Raw genomic sequence first — 23,398 nt, 5'->3', positions numbered from 1 at the left:
TTTTTCCGCCTTTACAGCACCGCTCGAACACTCCATCACATAAATGAGGGCTGTATCGAGGAAAATTCCTCCCATCAAATATTTCATTTCTGAAGTTTTCCTTTATTTGACGATGCTGAGCTGCTTCACGACGTCCACCTGTTCCCTATTAGCACGGCCTTGTGGACACTGGGGTAGATAATTCAGCCCAGTTGAGCCTGAAAATAAATTATATACGCTCACATATAAAGTGCGAGGAACATTCTCTGATTGCACGCAACTTGAAGGGACCTGAAATTATACAATCTGAAACAATTTTCTCACGCGCAATTGTATAGCATCATGTACCTAAGGTCGGCCCCGCGCGTCTTGGATCGAATAATGATGGGAGTCACACCTAGGGACACGCAATGAGCATCATCGACGAGGGGACAAAATTGAGTAAGAGATGTAGTTTTAATTACGGAAAGAAATAGAATTGGGCGGGTAGGAGAATTCTCCTACCACGAGGGTAGGAGAATTGATACCGAGAAACAGGACTATAAAAATGGGAAGGCCATTAACCCCAGGGAAAGGGAGGAAGTAAGGAGGTAGAAGGAAGGCAGAAAAGACAACCTCTCTAGAACCTAGTTTGCTTTCTTGCACGTGGGAAAGACAAAATAGGCAAAAAGAGAAAACAAAGAATGGAGAAAAGATGGAGTGGACAGGTATGGCCAGCGCTGAATCACTGAGTTTTCAAATTCACTGATTTTCACTGGAGTCGTTCAGTCTTATAACCTGGTATTTAAGTTTGTCACCCGCAGGAATGGTAAGAGTTCCTTAGTGGGTTTCTGAAATACTGATGGAGAAGGCCAGTAACATCAGATCTTCGCCTTTGAAAATGGTCGCCGAGAGCCCAGTTAGCTTAGTGCTGACGACAGCTCGTTCCTTTCGCAGGAATGGCATGGGTACTCGCATAAAAGGCGACGTGTCGTCTCCTCCGTGCCGAACGTCTCACACTCCTCACTTGTTTCCATTCCTATCAAGTAAGAGTAAGAATTTGTGAATTCCACCCTCAGCCAGAGACGGCAAAGGAGAGATGCGAAAGTTTAATTAATCCCCCGTAACAATGTTGCAACAACCGGTCACCCGCATCACTAGGCCCTGTTGGCGGCATTTTCAGAAGTCAGTAAGCAACAGTGCCGAAAGATCGCAGTAGGTGGCGCGTCGAGTGCGCGAGGAACAGTGGAACGCGGTAAAATTGAATCGTCTTCAGCGAACCTCTAGCGTGCATATCTTAGAAGGAGCAAGAAGGGAGAGGAAGAGCATGAGAGGTCAGGGGGAAAGAGAAGGGAGGCATGTACGTGGCAGAGGCAGCAGGCGACTACCGTCTTTACTAGCCATTGCAACGAAGTGAGCGCCTATGCAGCCATTTCTTATAAACGTGCGCCTAAATACCCTCCACCTCCATTCGTCCGATTTTTACGTAAAAACGTTCCTCCTAATTATCAATAAATACATACATATACCTTAAAAAGCACGCAAATTTGGTGACTGCCGCAGCACCTTCCAGCCAGGAACTATGATCAGTTTGCCTGACTTAAGTGATTTAGTGCTGACACGTGTATTCGGAAGCTTAGGCTGCCCGCACACAAGTGTAATAATGACATCCATACGAACAAGAGTGGCCCCTTTTTACGAAACTCTCAGTTATTAGCCAGAAGAAGCCAAAATGAGCTCATTGTTAACATCCGTCCAGGTAGTCAAAAGACGGTGGGGAATAAACAGGAAGAGGCCTTTTTAATGAACGAAGAGGCTTTGCTGTGCACACAATAACATAGCTTTATTGCCCATGTTTGAGATATCAACTTCCGGACTCTGGCCAGCACATGGACATTTTCGAAGTTTGCATTTCCTTTAGAATACCTCGCAATATCTCCTCCTTAAGCTCTCATTTCGTCAGATTCCAGCGCCTTGAGTTGTTTGTCGGTCATCCGGCCACTTTCATCAAGTAGGCGACCACGTGCTTGGCAACCCTGTCGCTAGGTACTTTGACGGCCATGCAGAGCTGCACGAAATAAACGCGATACAAGCAACGTCAGTGTATAATAAGCAGTATTAAAGTTCCGCTGAAAATTGTATAGGCTTTTCGGGCATCTTTTAATGCTTCCTGAAGACGTGGAATACTCGTTTTAGCTCTTCAGCAAGGCGCTACGTTCAGGATAAATAGGATAAATACCAAAAATACTTGCCTACTAAAATATATTGCCTACTTTTTTCTTCAGGGGCAGCTGTCCATTCATATCATGGCTTCTACTTTTTTGGGCCAAGCAGAAGAATTTTTCAAACGTCATATTGCCCGAAAACAGGCATCTAGTGTTTAGTAGTAAATATGCCGAAATGCCCCTACGAGCAGACTAAACCGTTAGCCATAAAATATTCTAATGAGCCGGACAGTTATACTGGGCTATAGTATTAACTATAGCAAGTTATGCACTTCATGTTTGAAACAACGAAGACTAAATACGTCAATACTTTCTGCTTCCTAAAGGGACACTGAAGTGAATTTGTCAAGCTCCCGTTTTTGCTTGCACTGCGTAGACTGGCTCAAATTAGCACACTTTTCATCGTTTATCCGGTTGACAAATCGGTTATTATTTTACAAAGCGCGAAAGAAGAAAAACTACCATGCGCGGTTTGCGGCGGCCGCACCAACTAAAGCTGTGACGTTGGGAGGAGCGGGCACCGTGATTGGACGATGCCCAAGGTGAGCAACCAAACAAGTTTCGGTTTCGGTTTCGGTTGTGTAAAACACAACCGGTGGCGTTGTTGGATGGGCATTCTCAATAACTCAGTAAACATCGTACCGCGCTTCTGCCATATTGTCAGATGAAAAAATGCATAAAGATAAGCCTCCCAGGACGGCTTGGAATCGTAGCATTCAGTAGCCGAGACCTACGCAGTGCATGAACGCCCTCCGCCTACCCGCAGACGCCCAAATGTCATGCGCTTTTCCCCCATATTTGGAGCTTGCCTTCCTCATGCCTGTATCGTAAAAAGCGTGTTCGCACCAGCCCAAGGGTCTGTTCATTCTGGCCTGTGCCCACTGCCTGCAAGCAGTCGGTGCTTATGGCAACAGCACACCAACGATAACTCGCTAGCGCGCCAGTGCCAGCCTGCGCGCGTTTTGTGAACTAGTTCGTGGAGCCATGAACGTCGCGGCCCAAAAAAAAGGTGAACTCAATATAGCAAACATCGGCGGAAAACGAAAAAGTTAACTTACATAAAAAAAAGCACGTATCCGCACGCAATTCGAACTCGTAACTTGCAAAATACTTGCGGGGACATATCTATCGCCCCAGACCACTCGGCCACGGGGCGGGGTCCGCTGGGCTTGGTAATATAGGGTATATATTGTACAAGAAGTTTATACTTTTCTTTAGTTTGGCATTTCAAGCAGCTTAGCAGTCTATTTGTTGTATTGCGCTCGTGCAGTAAGCGTCGCCCGAGTTTCCACAATAGCTGACGTCTAGCAATTGCATTTCGTAGACGGAAAAGCGTCCGCAGATGCGTAGTCGTGCTGCTGACCGCTGTGCTTGTTCGCCCAGCGCAAAAAAGTGCTTCCCGCACCCTAGTTTTACGCTGTACGGTAAACATATCAGTTGATTTTATTTCCTTAGTACCTATATTGACTTCGCTGACTCTTCTCCCGCCTTCAAGAGGCCTTATATTTTCCTACTGGCGTACCAGTCAGCGAAGCGTCGCATGTGCGCTTGTGCAGCGCTTGTGTGAAGCGACCTTGACTTGGAGCTAGATACAGTGTACAAACTAACCAAGTAAAGAAAGGCAGATTCTTCCATTCACAAACGTGTCCTGGCTTCGTTTCAACTGAGCGAACAAATTGCGACGACCCGTCGGCGGCCGGCGGACGAAACGCTGGGCCGACCGACCCTGTCTGAAGGCCGGGGAGCAGTGCAGTAGCGCAGCCAATTGCGAGCTCGGCTCCTCGCGACGTCACACGAAAACGCCGCAGAAAATGGGCGAGCGTAAAGGGAGGAGGACAGCATTTTCGAAATAATTTTTCTACTAAATAAAATCGCGTAAACGCGCCCAGGGTGGTCGAAACATGGCCTGGGGAATCCGGACTACAATTTGCGCAAGTAATCCCGCAATGTTTACATATCACTTCAGTGTCCCTTTAATGGCTGTTGCCTGTTATACCTATTTTGTACGTAGGTTCTCGGAAAAATAAAATTCATAGAGGGTAGTTTACCTCGCCGTACAGGTTTCATTCTCCTACGCAGGTACCACAAATTCATTGTTATTACGCGGACACAGGAACATGATCATCAAACATAACTATTTAAACACTTCAACTAAAAGATGGGGTCGCCCTGCAGGTCCTAAATATTTAACATTACATCAATTCAGTTCCCAATGGGGACAGATAAATTCACCAGTATGCCTTGCCTAAAACAAGAAACAGAACCTTAAGAAAACGGCACTTGAGAGTTCCAAAACTGTTCAAATTAGTACCCATGCGGCGCCATAGGCCATCGGACACGGAGTTGCGATGATTTCAAACGTCCCGCGAAAGCTAAAAACGGCGCCTGGCGGGAAACTAACGCCATGTGGCGTACTTATTGACAACTCATTTTTCAATTTTATTATATTTTGTTGATATTTCGCGTGCAGAGACCGCACCAAGAGTGAAATTTGAACCCGCGATAGTGGCGAGTTGTATGAAAACGGTGTCCGCTGTATTTGGGCTGTATGTATCAACAAAAACGGCTTCCTATATGACGACTGCGGCTTTACACATTGATGTGTAGGGTCTGGAGAACGTACGGTGGGGATATTTTGCCAAATGCGCCGCGCCATATTGCGTTATCACCTTCATGATAGCCTGGCACTCGTGTAAGATTACCGCTACGTAGCGATGCACGACACTTCTCAAGAGCGCTGGATTTTTTTTTTCAAGTTTTTTACCACTAAAGTGAAAAGGATTTTCTGTCAGAACACAAAAGAGTGTGCTTGGATGCATGACCGATTTACACACGAGTGGCATCGAGGAGTGGCACAGCCGTCAGTTACGCTAGGTTGACGGGACCACAAAAATACAAGACTTGGTGTACAGCGCTGATATATATATATTGAACCATAACCAAGAAATGTAAGAATAATTTGTACATCTTAGAATTATTAAAATAATTTCAGGCTCATTAGAATCGCCTATATACGTAGCGTGTATACATTTTTGTGCATTTCGTTCTGATATTTGACTAATAAACTGTAATTCTACCTTTCACAAAACTGCTGTTATGTGTTTGTAAGAGCAATCTATAAGCTACAATTCCATGCATAGCAATGCTAAATGTGTCCACACGCTCAAGAGAAAGAAATGGTTTTGTGAAAGCACTCAAAATCGCCCGTTTTTCGGCCGTAACGAAAGAGCTAACAAAACAGCACTTGCCACTCGCAAAACTGTTCAATTTTAGTACCCGCACATAAACAAGGCTAACAAAAGTATAGAAAAACTTCTGAAATCGAACCAGTAGCGACCCGCACAAGTTAGGACTCGCATTGTGGTCGCCAGTGTACAAGCACCGTGGGAAAAGTATAATGCAGTTTAGAACGTTTTGATGGGGCCCGAAAGTTTTCCACCTCGCAGGACCGAGTGTTGAGATTGAAACAAAATTCTGCAAGATTTATATCTTCACAACAGGTTCTCGGCGACGTAGCAATTTTTCTCACTTCCCAGAACAAAACTGATATCGAATGATTGTGACTGTGTGAAGTTTAGCGTTGTCGTCAGAAATATGCATCAAGATTTATTGAGCCCTTAAATGATGTGGAAGGGCAGCCAGCCTTGCATGGTGTGCTGCAGAACTAAGACACTCCATACACCTTCAGAGGCAAGGGTGTGCTTTCGCAGGTACTGGGATCATCGAGGAAACTGCAGAGAAAACCACCGCATCTTACGCTTGTTCTGCGGCGACTCAGAACAACTCACGGGCTCTTCTTTTCCATGTTGAGGCTGTTTATGCTGCCGGACGTTTTTTTCTTTGGAAACAGCTCGCATATAAAAAAAATCCAACCCTTTTTTGTAAAAGCAAGATGGTCGAAACGTGAAGCTTTCTCTCTTGCAAACAAGGTGAAAGTGAAAGCCTAAGATCCCAACTGCTTCGACCGTGTCGGTATGGCGAAATTGGATAGGCGTAGGCGTCACAACGCAAGTTACCCAGCTTCGATTTCGACCAAGGAAAGACTTTTTCTTTTAGGCGCTTGATATGCCTTTCCCCGAACGGGGCACCTTGAGTAATCTTGGTGAGGGTATTGGCGTCACCGCGGACCCCGAGCGCCCTACTCCCGCTGTAATCTACCGCGGCTAGTAGTTTTAAGGTGAACGGCCGAAACCACAAGCGGTGACCGTTTGAACCCAGGTCAAGCTCCGGCGGATCGGCTCCCTGTCTGTTTACCAGGTATGGAGACCAAGGACCTTTCTCGGTATCAGGGTAACAGGAGCGAAGAAGGTACCCCCGTTCCCTGCTTTTATACAATAGCATATGATATTTCCAAAACCCCCTCCAAACATGATCGGTCCCTAAAAAGGGGCTGCACCGAAGTTTTTTTTCTTCCTTTGCAATCAACCTCTCTCCCAAAGCACGATAATTTCTCGCGCTTTTCGATGATGGAGTCTCTTGATAAGACAAAGCCCATCACTTCTCACTCCGTGTTTCTAATCTCCAAGTATGTGGAAAGCTTCGTCGGCAAGCCGTATAAGGCTTATTGAGGTGAACAACAACCTCAATGAGGTCCTCATACAGGTGAACAACAAAGAGCAGTCCGCTGACCTTCTCACCCAAACGCGCATGGTCGATGTTGACATCAAGATACGCCTCATCGCAGCCTTAATAGCTGCCAGGGCGTGATCACTGATCGGGATCTTATAAGCGAAACCGAAGCCGATCTGCTCGAGGGCCTTAGTAATCAGGGCGTTATGGCAGGGAGGCAAATAAACGTTCGCTTAAACAGCCAAATAATACCAACCAAACGCATAATCTTGACTTTTGATCGCTCAACACTTCCTGAGTCGGTCAACGCAGGCTTCATTACACGTCCGGTCCGACCCACGTCCCGAACACACGCCGCTACTTTAAGTGTGAGCGGTTTGGGCACGGTACAACCTGTTGTCGTGGTAAACTGACGTGCGCAAAATGTGCACCACAAGATCACCCAACTGACAATTCTGAATCCGAGAACTTCACCTGTGCGAACGGCCAGGAACTGCACGCTGCCTATTTCAGGAGCTGTGAAACGTTTAAGTAGGAAAAACAGATCATGGCCGTGAAAGTCAACAAGAACATCACCTTCCCAGAGGCGCGAAAAAGGTACACCTCTTTCCCTTTGGGGAACCACGCCGACGCATCTCGCTAGGAGGCGAAGCGGCGTCTGGTTTCGGCGGGGAACCAGCATCACGAGTCCGACCTGGTCCCGCTGCTGCCACCCCTCGCTGAGCCAGCAGCGGCTGTGGTGGCAACAACGTCTGTTGGGGATGCCGCTGCAGCAACCCCTTCCGCTCCCCCATTCCAAAGCACACGCGAGGGCACGGAGGAGATGCATACGAAGGAACCCCCGGCAGCTACCACCCCCGCCGCACAGCCTGTGCCATCTGAGGCGTTCCTGAAGCCCTTGGCGGTAGCGGGCAAGGCAAAGCGCGCCCAAAAGGGTGCGCGGTCCAATGAGCCTGATCAATCAGGCACTCCTAGGAAATTCGACGACGAAGTGGACGTTGGACAGTTACTGCCTGCGACGCAGCGCAACGAAGGTGTCCCGTCGCCAAAGCCTCCGGACAAGCTAAAAAAGACGAGAGTCACAGCCCCGAAAGAAAACACTGATCCTAGACACTCCAGTAGCTCTCTCACCAAATAATGAGGAGTGAAAACAAAACTCAATGGAACTGTAGAGACATTCTTAAAAACCTTGAAGATGTGTACGATATACTGCAATCCAATCAGTCAAGTGTCATGTGTCTACTAGAAACCCATTTAAATTCTAAACATACAAATTTCTTGAGTAGTTGCAAGGTATTTAGGAAGGACAGGGATGATGGTGGTACATCTTCCGGGGATGTGGCCATCATTTCCCGAAAGTCCTTGGCGTGTCACACTATCAAATTACAGACCGTCTTTGAAGCTGTTGCCATTACTACCATAATTTTCAATTGGCTGATAACACTGTGCTCCGTTTACATCTCTCCTGATTTCCAGCTCTCGAACTCAGATTTCGAGGGCCTCGTGGATCAGCAGCTACCCGCACCATTTATCCTTTTAGGCGACCTCAATGCACATAATGCACTCTCGGGCTTTTCTCGCACGGATTCCCGAGGTCGCCCTACAGAACAATTTCTAACATCTTCGGGAGCATGCCTGCTGAATAAAAACAAGTCTACATACCATTCAATAGGACACAACACATATTCACACTTCGATACGGCTCTGCGTTCCGCACTTCCCTTTGCATCTCTTGAGTTGGATGTCGCCACTCCCTCATATGGTAGTGACCACTTTCCCACTGCATTAAAATACCTAGATAACGTCTCAAATGGTTCACCTTCCCATAAAATGTTCAATGAAGCTAGAGCTAACCGCAGTACACTTACAGAAACATCTCAACCACACCACACATCCGTAAAACACCGACACGTACATCAAGCAACTCAACTCCTCGTCGCGCACATTTTCGAAGCCGCCGACAAGCCCATTCCCCACGCCTCTGGTGCCCCGTGAAATCAGAAGACGCCGTGGTGTAACAAGGACTGTAGGCGGGCGTGAGAGGCCATGAACAAGGCTTGGGGTATCCTTCGTCGGTACCCCACGCCGGGTAAGCTCTTATTTTTCAACCGGCAAAACGGGACGGGTGCCCCGTGAGGCAAAACGAGATAGATGGCGCCTATTCATAACATCAATAAACTCATACACGGACACACGCAAGGTATGGACACGAATGCGCAAACTCAAAGGGCAAAAATACACAGCCTGCCTCTGGTCAGCACAATAGTGGACACACTCGAATACCAGGCTGAAAAACTTGCACAACACTTCCAACACGTGTCCAGTTCAGCACACTACACAAACATTTTCATGAAACACAAACTCTAGGCCGAAAAAAAGCCTTTATTTTATGACAGATCAGCCACGTCTTATAACTCTGAGTTTTCGCTTCATGAGCTGAGGGGTGCTATGAGTACCTGTAAACCCTCAGCTCCAGGCCCAGACAACGTCACATATATAATGATACAGCACTTACACGCAGACACTCTTGTAACACTCTTTCACCTTTACACACACCACAATGCTTTCGGGGCACATTCCAAAGTCTTCGAGGGACGCCATAGTTGTAGCATTCTTGAATGAAGGGAAGGACCCTTCCTCTCCCGCTAGCTTCCGACCCATCGCATTCCCAAGCTGCCTGTGCAAGCTTCTCGAGAAGATTATCGACAGAATACTCATGACCACTTGAAGTACAATGGCCTTCTCGAGAGCTGCCAGGCAGGCTTCAGGGTGGGGCGATCTACGAACGACCAACTTGCCGCTCTTGAATCATATATCAAGGATGCTATATGCGTAAGCAGTTTTTCCTTATGGGGTTTTTAGACATCGAGAAAGCATATGGCACCGCTTGACGGTACGCCATCCATAATGACCTGAAGTCAATTGGTGTTTCGGGAAACATGTTGAACATCATTTGTAGTTATATGTCGGAGAGGACCTTTCGTGTGAGAGTTGATAATGCACTCTCCAAGGCTCATGTTCAAGAACACAGCGTGCCTCTCGTGGCGTTTTGAGTTGCGCACTCTCCAAAGTCAAGATAAACTACCTTGGGAAGGCACTGCCACCTAGAATCACTTATTCCATGTATGGCGACGACGTCCAAATATCTTTTAAATGTTGTAATATGTCAATCTGTAAACGTCAAGCCCAGCTTGGTGTAACAAGTTTTCCAGCTGGGCAGACAAGAATGGTTTCAAACTGAAACTTGGAAAAAGCTTTCGTGTTGTGTTCTCCAGGAAGCTTGGGGTCCACCCAGAGACACCGACATCACTCTTATTAGCGTGTGAATACCTGTGAACAAGGAACACAAGTTTTTAGGTATTTTATTTGACAAACAGCTTACATTCATTCCGAATATCAAACAGCTTAAATGCACATGCTCAAAAACAATGAACATTCTTATGGTTCTCCCACACCAATCTTATGGGGCCAACAAACAACTCCTGCTGCGCCTTTACCCTGCCTTGGTGGGGTCTCGGCATGACTATGGCAGTGTCGTGCAAGGGTCGGCGACAAAGACCACTGAAAATGCTCGACCCAGTGCTGCATCTTGGCCTTCGCCTCTCATGGGGCGGTTTCCGCACTAGCCCTGTCGACAGTATGTATGTCGAGTGTGACAAATGGTGCCTAGGGCATCAGCTGGAGTGTGTTAACTTGATTTATGCATCTAAGATCGTGTCTTTTACAAACCACCCTTTTAATGCAATAATGAACGATATATCAAACTTACAACTCTTTTCAAACAGGCCATCTATTTTCTTACCTATCTCTTACAGAGTGAGGGAGCAGGCTTCTGCACTCAATGTCCCCCTTTCAGACACCCACAACACACGCATGCATAATTTCATTTCACCATGGCATCTTCGTCCTATGTCATGCGACCTGTCATTCACGCTAGTAGAAATAAAAGGGTACCTAAGAGGGCGATACTTCAGCACTTCATGTTCCTGCAGGACAAGTACAGCTGCGCAGAATTCTTCAGCGACGCGTCGAAAACTGATTCTCCTGTCTCTTTGGCAGCGCACGGACCAAATTTTAGCGCTAGTAAAATAATATTTTGATAGCAGTATTTGCATGGCAGAAGCGTATGACATCTTATTCGTTTCAAAGCATATCATCAAGCATAAAATTGCCAAGTCCATCGTCTCCGGAGATTATCTGTGTTGTTCAGGCACTGTCATCAGAAAATTCGTATAAAAACTGTGTGATTAATCTTCTTTTGAAGGTTATAATGCATGCTTCATATTTAGAAATAACTATATGCTGAATACCAGGGCACTATGGGACCCCTGGCGGTGAGACCGCTGATAAAATGGCTGGTGCTGCTGCTCTCATGACTACAGTTGACGTAACAACAGCACCTTACACCGGCCTAAAGACACACACCAGACGACAGCTTCGTAACACATGGCAACTACCCTGGAGTCAACGAACAGGCAACACACTACACGTAATAAAACTTCAGTTGGGATGCTACACAACTGACTTACACAAAAGGTACACTAAAGTCGCCCTGGCTAGGCTGCGGACATGCCACACACATGCAACGCACTCCTACCTGCTCACTGGATCTTCGCGACTCATGTGTAGCAGGTCTGGAAAGGACCTAGCCACTTGACACAACAAGACACAAACATTTCCCTGAATTATACAAACGGCACATTCCAACACACCCATCATACTTTTCAGCCGTCGTACCAATGTTTTCTATTCAACGTGTTTCTAAGTTTTTAGCTGAGGTAAAATTTCTGCAGCTCTTGTCGTATCACGTGTAATCATCCTGGACCTAAACACAAACCTTCTTCATTGTCTTTTGTTTTGCGTCAGTTTTACTTTTACTCGGAGGTTTTTAGTATTTATGGTCTCAACAATCGAATAACTTCTTCTCAAGCACTCTTAGCCTCTTAGCGGGAGTATGTTAACTTGATTTATGCATCTACGATCGTGTCTCTCACCAACCACCCTTTCAATCCTATCATGAACGAACCATCAAACTTGCAACTATTTTCAAACAGGCCAACTGTTTCCTCACCTTTCTCTCTCAGCGTGAAGGAGGAGGCTTCTGCTCTCAAAGTCAGCCTTTCAGTCATGCACAATACACCCATCTATAAAATCATTCAACCAAGGACTTCTTCGTCCTATAATATGCGACGTGTCATTCACGCAAGTAAAAAAAATAGGGTACCAAGAGTGCGATTCTTTAGCACTTCCTGTTCCTGCAGGACAAATACAGCTGCGTAGAATTATTCAGCGACGCTTTGAAAACTGAGTCTACTGTCTCTTGTGCAGCGCACCGGCCAACTTTTAGCGCTAGTAAAACCATTAATTTCGATAGCAGTATTTACATGGCAGAAGCGTATGACATCTTACTCGTTTAAAATCATATCACAAAGCATAAAATTCCTAAGTCCATCGTGTACACAGATTCTCTACGCGTTGTGCAGGCACTGTGATCAAGAAGGTCGTCTAAAAACTATGTGAATAATGTTCTTTTCAAGGTTTTAATGCATGCATATGCTTCAAATTTAGAAATAACTATATGCTGGGTACCAGGGCACCATGGAATCTCTGGCGATGAGACCGCTGATCAAATGGCTGGTGCTGCTGCTCTCATGACCACAGTTGACGTGACAACAGTACCTTACACCGACCTAATTACATACATCAGACGGCAGCTTCGTAACACATTGACTCTAAACTGGATTCAACAAACACACACCAAACAACACGTACTAAAACCACAATTGGGACTCTACACAACTGTCTCACACTACAGGTACACTGAAGTCGCCCTGGCTAGGCCGCACAAAGACAGGCCACACACATTTAGCGCACTCCCACCTGCTCACTGTATCTTCGCGACCCATGTCTAGCAGGTGTGGAAAGGACCTATCCGCAGTCCACATTATAATCACATGCAAGGCACTTGACACAACACGACACAAACATTACCCTGAATTATGCAGACGGCACAGTCCACCGCACCCATCATACTTTTTAGCCGACGAAGCCGATGTTTTCTAGTCAACGTGTTCTCAAGTTTTTAGCTGAGGTAAAATTTCGGCAGCCCTTGTCGTATCACGTGTAATCATATTGGCCCTATACCCTAGCAATCTCCATTGTCTTTTCGTTTGCGTCACTTTTACTTTTACTCACAGGTTTTATATTTACGGTCTCAACGATTAAATAACTTCTCTAGAGCTCTTCGCCCTTGTTGGCCTTGCGGCATTCAGCACCAATCATTATCATCATCATCGTCTTTATATGCCTTAGTGGAAGCCCATTGTGTAATTTGGTTTCCATGCACTACGTTTTAGGCTTAAGATGTGGATTTTGAACTTTGACTGTGGACATTGAAGGCATTGCCTTTCCACCAGAGAATTATGCTCCTTTCTCCCACAATCATGATCGCCAGAAAAAGTTGGCTCTCCTGCACTGTGTTTCGGAGCAATGTCGCCATCTATGAGGCTTAAAAATAATTCACTTTAAAACAGCTTAGGATGACTGTTGCAGTAGTAGACACCGACGTACGCAGACAGACTCTTTCTTAACAAGGGGCCCCAAACACAAAAGGTTGAGAACATCTCAGAGCGGTGTACTTTCGATGAAAGGAATCACAGTTTCGTTTTTCTTTCATGGGATGACAGTCAATGAGCTTCTGATGTGGACGGGTTACAATACCGCTGCTCAAAAGAGGCAACAGAGCATCGAACTACTCTAGCCTTTCGTTGCAGCCTGAAGCAAGGAGGGAGTGCTCCCGTTGTACTACAGCCACATTAACGTTACACGCGAGGTCCGCCACTCCCTGGTATGGGGTCAAAGAGGCCATGAAGACGAAATGGAGGTTTGTTTTAGTAGAAATATTTCGTATGTTATGTGCTATCAGCGCTTTTTCGGCAGCAAACGATGCTTTATTCAGTGAGATAATAACAATTTAAGCGAAAATTTTTATTCTCGCTCCTCATCTTGTGTTTCGTGACCTCGATAATGACGCCTCTAAGGAAGGTTTTTAGAACACATATTAGTTTGTTGACTAAGGCTGCAACCCACAGCAAAAAAAAAATTATGAAACATCCCCCTCACGAGGGGCACGGTCAAATGCAGAGCATTTTCTGGGGGCGCACGACGTTAAGTAGGTTGGGTTACGTTAATGTTGTTGCAGTTGTTGCTGTTGGTTGTTATTGTTGTTGTTGTTGTTTTAATTATTATTGTAATAATGAGGAGTCGTAATTAAGTGATCACGTGACATCATTTATTATCTGGTTCGAAAGAACCGCCCCATCACGGCGCGACCGCGCCACGACCACGTCACGACTACGTCACGATCACTCCACAACTGTTGTTGCTCCCGCGCCAACCTACGACGCATGCGCGCCCCACCTGTTGCTGAATGCGATCCGAGCACGCAGAGAACACGCGAGGAGCAGCGGAGAGCAGGCGAGGAGGAGTGGGGGAGAGGGCGCACCTGGAACGGCTGTTGCGGACGAGGCCGCGCCCTCCCGTTTGACTTCGGCGCCGCGGAGCGCAGCCGCGGCGGAGAGGAAGCAGACGACGCAGGCGACACGCCTCCATTGTCATAGCAACGCGGCGCATGCGCAGATAGGAGTGGGGGTGAAATCAAGTGCGAAATGCGAGGAGCAGCGGAGAGCAGGCGAGGAGGATTTGGGAGAGGGCGCACCTGGAACGGCTGTTGCGGACAACGAGGCACGCCAACGCCGGGTGACATCGTGAGTTAAAGAAACGCTCTGCATTTAAAACTATGTTAGGTTAGCCTGGTGAGACCCTCTCTTCATAGATGGCGTAACGACACAATTCACTGAACCACCTAGACATAAAGACCTCACGGCTTCGGAAGCGGAAATCCTGCGCAAGATCAAAACGAATACGTATTGGTTTTATAACACTTATACACAACTCACATTGGTCTAAGATGCTGCAACAACACCGAGCGCTTGACGAATACTGCAAAAAATGCAGAGAGACACCCACGCTATTCAGTCCACATGGCCCTGTCTGATCATATGGGTAACAGCCACAAGCAACCCTTCAACGCAGCCTGCCACACTGGATACATGGGAGGCGGCCCTGGAAAGCACATCTGCACAGGACCAACTCAACCCCCTGGAGGCGGCGAAGACAGGAGCACTCACCACTGGGGCCCTGGATTTCAGGTTTCACCCATTAATCGCACTCCATTCCATCCCTTCTCCTTCCCTCCCCTTGCCTTTTCTTAATAAAGTTTGTTAATTCATTGCCTGTTGCAACGATACCCGTTGCAAATGGCATGACCAATAAATCCTAATCAACCACTGTCCGCACACGGTTTTTTTTTCTTCCGAATTGTATCGGACTTGTTGTTACGCCTGAATAGAGATCGTGTGGTGAAATATTGCGTACGACTCGACAGGAATGGTCTAAAGGGGAATGTCGCTTATGCCATGACACTGTCTTGTCAGACATGCCCAGCGCGATCGTCGGCTGTGCAGCGTCGGCCGGCATTGTGCGCGCCGTACGCCCTAGTGTTTCTATCTCTACGCGTTCGTTTGTAAATTGCATTGCTTAGACCAAGATTATTACTGCAATAAAAAGAATGCGCACTAAATGTAACCTCCAGTACCTCCGTCTGAAAGCTCATATTTTAACTTGTTTAATTTGCTTTTGATTATGTCAGCCTCAGCCAATCGCAACAAACTGCCCATGATACGTCTTACGTTCCGTGCACAAAAGAAGCTAAAGTGTCGCATGCCCATTCTCTGCTTTAGCGGCGAAGCAACTTAGGGTCTCGGGCTTTCGGTGTCTCCTGTCGTCATCGTGCCAGTAGTCACGGTACTAAAACACCGAGACACCCGTTGTCCAACGCCTCGCGCTATGGCGCTTCGCGCTTGAAAGGCACAAGACTTTTACAGCAAAGCTGTATACCTCTACCCCCAATGGTTTCATCACCGTGGGTAAAAACTCCAAAGCGCCAAGAATACGCGTATACATTGCATGCTTCGCCCCTCCTCAGGTTTCATGTTAGTGGAGATGGCCCGGGACTTTTTCCCCCGTATACAGCTTATTTCAGTGAAGTTTGCGCTAAAAGTTGTGTCAGTATTATTCTAAGGAGTCAATCTGTCGAATAGAACCAACTTGTATTTTGTCTCCATAGCTCCCTTATTCTTATAGCCGGTACGAATATCGCGCCTTCACACAAGTGAGGTATGGTTCATGGCAGTCATGATAATAGCCATGACGGTGCGCCTATGCGCACAAAACTAAGGAACTGCTCGTCGAAGCAAAGTATACATCGTAACCTTTGCCGACATACTTGTTGCAAAACACACAGGCAATAGGCACGTTGCGCTGATGTTTGCCTCACAAGCAGCAGCGCCGTTTTCTATATCCTGGTGGTTCGGTTGGTGATTTCTTGTAGGAAAGATACCACGCATATCACGGGCTTTCTTTGTAGCATCCATATTACGTAAGTGTCGGCGCCGTGTCCAGGACAGCAACAGCCGGCATTATCACGAGTAACGCACGGGCGCCCACACAAGAAAGGCATCTAAGGTAACAAGGCCGAAAAGAACGAATACTTCAAGTGCCACCAACGAAAATACGGCAGTCGCTGCTATTGTAGCGGACAAGTCAGATTCCGGATAATACAAGTGGAAGGGAGGAGCCGATGCATGCATCACGGCCGTCTTTCTTTACACCGTGTCTCAGTGCCAACCCCAGACAGATCGTTGGCCCGGCATAGATGGCACGGCATGCTGCAGGCATGTGGGTGATAATGGGTCGAGGAATGGCCACTCCTTTACCTATGCTGGAGCGTGCGCTACCGACAACTTTAGTAGAAAAAGTGCGGCCCTCCCAGCAGCCTCTGTCCGGTGCACCGTGCCTATTGCGAAGGTCCCGTTCGAAAAAACCTTTGGGAAGCTGTGTGACCTTAGTTGTTACAGCCGGGAGTTTATGCACCTGCAGCTTCATTATTGCTTTCACCATGCGTAGAACCCAACGATGTAAGGAAACATGCGCCAAGTATAAAGTTTAGCCTTCCAATCGACGGGGATAATGGCTTCTCAGACAGCCAGTTTGGGCCTTTATATGTTTGAAAAATGATTAATGCAAAACGCAGTAGCAGAAATATACGCTGCAATGAACCGGCTACCCAATCCATCAAAAAGAGAGCGCACTATAGACGCTCATCAAGTTCTATCACGTTATCCCAATCAATAAATTGCCCCGAACATTTTTTTCTCCTGCGTATAAAGGGTTTTTGTACATCCTCTACTTCATATACCGTCCGTATACGAGGCCATTCTGCAAGTCGGGTTGTAGCGTCATTGTCAATTATCCGCAGCAGATAAACATAAATGGCCCAACGTCATTTTAAAATTCCAGCTTTAATTTATTTTCCGCGAGTTTATTTCCTAACCGACGACTTTTATCTGCATAAAACAAGAGTCTCCTCTTCTTCTAATTTCCAAGGAACTTAGAGCTGAGTTTGCTTTCTTTATGCGCACTCGGTAAGACATTACGTTTCTCGAAAAGTAGCACCAAAGGACAAAAAAAACTAATGATCGCGGTAAACACATCAATGTTCACAAAATAAAACTAAATAACGGAACCTTGAAATGACAACGAGAACACCGTACTGTGTACTAAGGCAGGAGCGCCGCATTTTGAGTGCTCATTATATTTCATGAAATATTTACTACGCCTAAGAAAATGTCATGCCTTTAAATGAGTTAACAGTTTGTTTAGAGCACGGGCGACAGGCAAAAAGTTAGCAGAGGTCGAACTACCTAAAGAAACTAACAAAATCTACTTTGAGAGCACACAAGTGCTTCATACAACACGTGAATGAGAGAACAACGATGTTTAATCGAACTCCTCAAGGCGTCTTACGTCGAGCAGGGGACCCTGGCGCAGCAGGAGGCATGTGGCGCACTCACTTTTTACAGCAAAGCTTTACTACTTTCGGCCAGCGGTTTCACGGCGGATGCGCAATTTCACCTTTTGACCAGAGACACACCCGTGGCGACAAGCCCCGGGTACGCACTCCTCGAAGCGCATCGTCTGATTCGCCGAGTCCGTTTTCGGCGCTGCGCACAAGCCCCCGTTTTCAGTCGTTCTGCTCAGCACGAGCGGCGGCCGCCGCCGCGGTTGCGGTCGATCAGCTGATAGGCAGCCGACCACCCCTGCAGCCTCCCATGCATACGCCGCTGGGTTGTCTCGGGCTACTTGACCCGTCTCCAGCCCGGCGAAGAGGAACGACGTGTTCGCCGGGCCTACTTCTGTAAGCGTTGCACGTTGACGAACAGCTTTGCGGCGTGGTCTGCACTATAGCTACATCAAAGGCTATCTAGCGAAACCAAGACTCACCCACACTAAGACAAGCTTTTGCTTGGGGTATCCAAGGTTAGCTAACTAAGCCAAGCCGCCGCATTTTTTTGTTTTGTATCTGAGGCCGGCGCTACGGAACGTGTCTCCACCAATAAGAGTCGCCGGCGCATTTAGTTTCTTTCTGTTTTATTTGTGTAACACGCGCTCTGGAACTAATTGCAGACAATGAGAATTTAATAGTATGCTTATACTACGGATATTTCGTTGAGAGATGTGTTTGTTATTTTTGCAAAATAAACCATTTTTCTTCGTAACGAGAGCGTTGTTTAAAATACAAGTGTTTACGGTGTTCAAAAGGGAGGACTAACTTCTGCATTTAAACAAAAATTGCCACCCATTTCGCTTCTGACATTGCGCGCCAACATATCCTAAGATATGTAGCTCCCAATATACAATATAAATAATGTGTACAAGGGTACTCAACCACGTTGTTTTTCGAACGTGCGATCTCTCTCTTGAAGCAGTAACATGTTTTTAAAAATGTGATTCAAATTTAAACGTTCCAGTGGGACCTCTTCAAAACCAATCTATAGGCATCATTCGATTCTGTGGTGGATAACGTTATGTTCAGCGCCACGACGTAGAACACATTTTACTTCACGAAAGTTTCCAACTATCGTATGCGCGATGGCAAGGAAGAGTATACGATACCATCATTGTCTGAGCAGTTTCCATCTGGTCCAGGGGGATTAGCTTGGTGGGAATCTGCATTGAGGTAAAATATTTCAAAACATAGTTGGTGTCAAATGTATGCCTTGACCCCTGTACAAGGGGTAACAAAAGAAAATATTTCATTTTGCTCATATTTGATATAAGTGTTAGCTTAGCTTCCAATTCTTTTCATAAACCGGTTAACTCATCAAATTTTGTTACTCCTAATATTAAAATATTCTGCTTGTTCTTATTTTTTACTTTTCTTGAACCAAACGAGTTGTGGAGTGTTGGTACCAACATCGGCAGGTGCTTCAATGGTTTCACCATGAGCCGAGCTCAACACAAGCACGTATGTGCAACGTTAAGCACTTTGTGTTTACTCGGCTTAACAGTCGCTTAGCGTTTACGGCCTATAAGCTCACTGTTTCGACGATGGTAAGTAGGAACCTTTGATGCATTGTTTTCTAGAGACAGACATAGGTTGAGAACACAGCCATTATCACAAACACTGACATTTCTTGAAGCCCCAACGTATGTTTCATAAACTTGGTTCACTAGTTTCTAAATAACGCCCCTCAAAATCATGTCATATCAGCATTATAGCTGTTAATAACCTTCTCGGAACGGTTAGTTGTGCATGCAAACAAAAAGGGGCAGTTCTCGTTAATGTTGGCCATCAAATTCAGGAGAAGAGTCTTTGAAGAGCCACTGGTATTAAACGGGCCGTACATTGGTGCACCTTACAATCACGCCGCGCAGGTAGTCGTTTATGCCACTTGAATTTCGGGGGGTTGGATGGTGTGCCTCATAACAGCGTTGTGCTATCTCCCCACGCCTCTAGCAGTCATAAAGTCATGCTACGACAAATATGACGTTAATTACCAGCTGCGCGGCTCAATTCATTCTCGGTACTTCCCTTTATTCGCCAGGGTTGCTACTGATTTGCTGCGATAGCTCAGTGACCAAATTGCAGACTTAATGGACAAATTGAACCGCATTGTGCTGTAGACATTCAGTAGTTGAGAAGGCGAATTTCCCAAAACTGCTGAGTCACCCTCTTGCAGCTCGCTCCTGAAGTTTGTCCGGAAGTTTTTTCAGACTTTAAAAAGTACGAACACCGGAATTTTCGGTAAGAAGCGTGGGGTGGAATTAGACAGGTGGTCACGTTGTACCTTTGCATTTGCTGCTTGAGGTTGGAAGCGGCTGTCTCGATAAGAGCAACAGTGAAATAATGTACAATAATATACTGCAACCTTGACAGAAGCGCGAAAAAAATGTAAATAATGTTTGCAAATTTGTGATGCACAAAAACCATGTTCTCTATGCAATTTACATCCTGTATTCTCCAACCAAATTGAATTGATTATGGCTTACCCATTTCGCTCTCAGAGTTTCTTTAAAGCAGGGAACATTTTCCTAAAATGAAAAAAAAAATCTTGCGCATCATTATTATACACTCTTGTTATGATATGTCACCCTCTTGGTTCTATCCAAAGCCACAAAGTCCGCCACACTAATAAATGGGATTCTAATGCAGAGTTCCGCATAGGCCCTATGGGCATGAATAACGATGCACCTCGATAAAAGGTGTAACGCCGAGAACGATTCGACAAGATGGTTTATTGTAACCTAATAATGACAATCCAGGCGTTTAAAAAATAAACACACATTCACGCCACACGAATAAAAAAAATTAACGATGGTTTATTGTAAACTAATAACAATATTCCAGGTGTTTAAAAAACAAACACACCGTTACACCGCAAGAATGAATTAATGAAAAAATCAACGCAGAAATATTCTGTTCTGATCTTCTGCAATCGAAGCATTGTTACACTGGAGAAAATTACTGGCATAATTACCTGAAGTTAGTTAAAATGGGCTAACTCCACATACAATAATTTATGAACAATTACCTGAAATTATTTGAAATAACTGGATGTGCTACACTGGTGAGGAGCAAAATATAGTGGTATCTGTTCCTATGCACACGGGCAATCTTATGATAAGAGGCGAGGGAACCAGCCGGCCAGGCGTTTGCAACGAGGATATTTATGGAATGAACCTTTCGTCGCATAAAATCTGGCGCACATTTATTATTGAAATAAGTGGTCACGAGAAGCCGACAGTTTATTTCATCTCAGATTCGCTATTGAATAGACGAGTCATACGAGACAAGGACGCCCACCCGGCAATTCGAAAGCGTCATTCCGACTTGGCTCCTGTGTAGAGAAGTGAAAGCTCAAAGCCCATTTACCAAAAGTAGCAACCCCGTTTTATGTTCTACGACGGTCACAAAAGGTACACCGATCAGCTATGTTCAACACTTGCGCAAGATGAATGCTTCGTGAGCTATATCGCAGATGACAATATTGGCAAAGATTTATTAGGTTGAATAATCGACGGCTCCCAAGCAGCCTTGGGAGCTCCTTGCTCAGACCACAAAGTGACTTTTCCCCGCCATCTCCACACCACGACATCCTGGTTCATCATCGGCTGCAACGATGAGCTTTGCCCCTCCCTCATCTCCAGCTAGGCAAAAATCACCATATCCAGGGGGAAATGTTCCCCCACGGAACCATACCCCATGATATTTGTCCCTCCCACTTCTTCGCAACATGCAAATCCTGCATGTATCCCTGCATCCTTCACCTAGTATGGGAGGGCTCTCACATCCCGAATTTTCCTTCTTTTCGAACCCCTTCCCCATACAGTAAAAGCTCGTTAATATGAACCGCAAGACGGCACCATCTCAGTTCTAATTAATGAAAGTTCGAACTAATGAAAGTTACTAACAACAACAGTACACTGCAATTAAGAGGCAGTGGGGCATGTCAACACTTTGACGCTTGAAAACCCCACTGATCGGGCCCCGCCTTTATGTCTAAGCGCGACCGTCAGCAGGTTTTGCTCCAACAAACGAATGTAGTCTAAAGACCCATTATCGCCTCTTTCAAAACTAAAGAAGAAGAGACGAGCAAACATCCCCATCCGGCCATGACTATCGAGCGGACGCGTGCACTCTGCGTCCTTTTCATCTTTTCCGCTAATGGCAGCGACAGGTTCAGCGCTTCTGCACTAAGATATGATGCCTTCATCTCGTCAGCGCACCACACACACCACTGCACCAGCGTCGTCATCGATCTAGTTCGCAAATGATGCTTCTCTTTAAACATCCGCTGTATAGGATTTAGGTTGGTCACGCTATTTAACCTTCTTAATTTCTTCTAATACGTCCTTAAAACGCGTGCGTCAGGGAACAAACCCGTGTTACGAACATATTGGTAGACATTAGGAAGAATAAATTCACGTGCGCAAGTCATGTAATGCGAAGGCAACATGACCGTTGGCCATTAAGGGTAACAGAGTGGATCCCTAGAGAAGGCAAGCTTGGCAGGAGGCGGTAGAAAGTTACATGGGCAGATGAGATCAAGATGTTTGAGGGGATAAAGTGGTCGCCGTTAGCGCAGGACCATTGTAATTGGAGTTTGATGGGAGAGGCCTTTGCCCTGAGGTGGGCGTAGATAGGCTTGTGATGATGATGATGATGATGATGATGATGATGATGATGATGATGATGATGATGATGATTATGATGATGCTGGTGGTGGTGGTGGTGGTGGTGATTTAACCTTCTCCGTTCTACGCAGCATCGTGTAGAGGCACTGGGTGCGTTTCTCTGGCCAAGTGCCATGCGTGAAGCCGCCAGCGTTGTTGCCCGTAGTTCGAATTATCCGCGCGGGAACTTACTCGGATTTGCATTAACGGACTTCCCTTATACATATACGTCTGTGGAAACTTGCTCGGACCATATGGTACGGTTCTAATTATCCCCAAATTCGAATTTTTTAGGTTCGAATTAACGAGATTTTGCTGTTGCAGTGGGAGGGCCAGCTGGCGACGTCCCACCAGAAGAATCAGCTGCTTTTACACGTTCCCAGGTCATCCTGAACTCAAGATGGCCCCAGCGTGGTTACACGCTCTTCCTTTTTGCCCGAAATAAACGTTCACTCATTCTTGACAGCTATTTTGTGGCAGTCACTGGCTAATCCTCCTAAGAGAGTATATGCGCGTTCCGGTGGAGGTTTTTGACCACAGTTGCCAACGACGATGACGGTCGGGGAGGATCACGGCGAAAGCCACATTCAAGACCGCTCCTACGAAATTTTGGAGGTTACACTTTAGCCCCAAGAAACGTGCAACCCACATCACCTGGAGGCAACGTCACAACTGCAAACTTGCTTAATTATGCGTTCAGTCTGTCCTTGCAGTCGATGATGGTAACTTGCTACCTACAGGCCCGTAAATCACTGTACAGCCAAATATCGATACAACGAATTTCAAGAGACCGCAAAAAATAGTTCGTTATTTTGAATAACTGTTATAGTGAAAATTGCGCCCACCTCCCCGCGTGGGGAACCCTGTGTAGATGCGACACATCTCGGGGTTCACTTGGTGTTTCCGTTGGATTGATTCTGAAATCGCGTGAAACGTGTCGGGAACGCGTATGATTATTATGTTTTATGATTATTATTATGTTTTATTGGCTAATCTTGGTCAATCTCTCT

The 23,398-nt window shown here is 46.1% G+C and overlaps 1 protein-coding gene across 2 annotated transcripts in view; it reads right to left on the bottom strand.

Annotated features, from left to right (window-relative positions):
• Nucleotides 1–1,788: 1,788 nt before the first annotated feature.
• Nucleotides 1,789–23,398, bottom strand: part of LOC144145195 (uncharacterized) — a 49,901-nt gene continuing 28,291 nt past the window's right edge. For both annotated transcript variants that reach the window (XM_077676717.1, XM_077676718.1), the window contains 3 exons: nucleotides 20,205–20,246; nucleotides 18,828–18,881; nucleotides 1,789–2,026 (listed from right to left, as the gene is read on the bottom strand). In XM_077676717.1, coding sequence (XP_077532843.1) covers nucleotides 1,949–2,026; nucleotides 18,828–18,881; nucleotides 20,205–20,246 — 174 coding nt within the window. In that variant the 3' untranslated portion in view covers nucleotides 1,789–1,948. The remainder of the gene's footprint in view (nucleotides 2,027–18,827; nucleotides 18,882–20,204; nucleotides 20,247–23,398) is intronic.

Source organism: Haemaphysalis longicornis, unplaced genomic scaffold (assembly GCF_048455015.1).
Source record: "Haemaphysalis longicornis isolate Haplotype H1 unplaced genomic scaffold, Haemaphysalis longicornis Haplotype H1 scaffold_7, whole genome shotgun sequence".
NCBI classification, from domain to species: domain Eukaryota; kingdom Metazoa; phylum Arthropoda; class Arachnida; order Ixodida; family Ixodidae; genus Haemaphysalis; species Haemaphysalis longicornis.
This window is presented reverse-complemented; position numbering and strand designations above follow the sequence as displayed.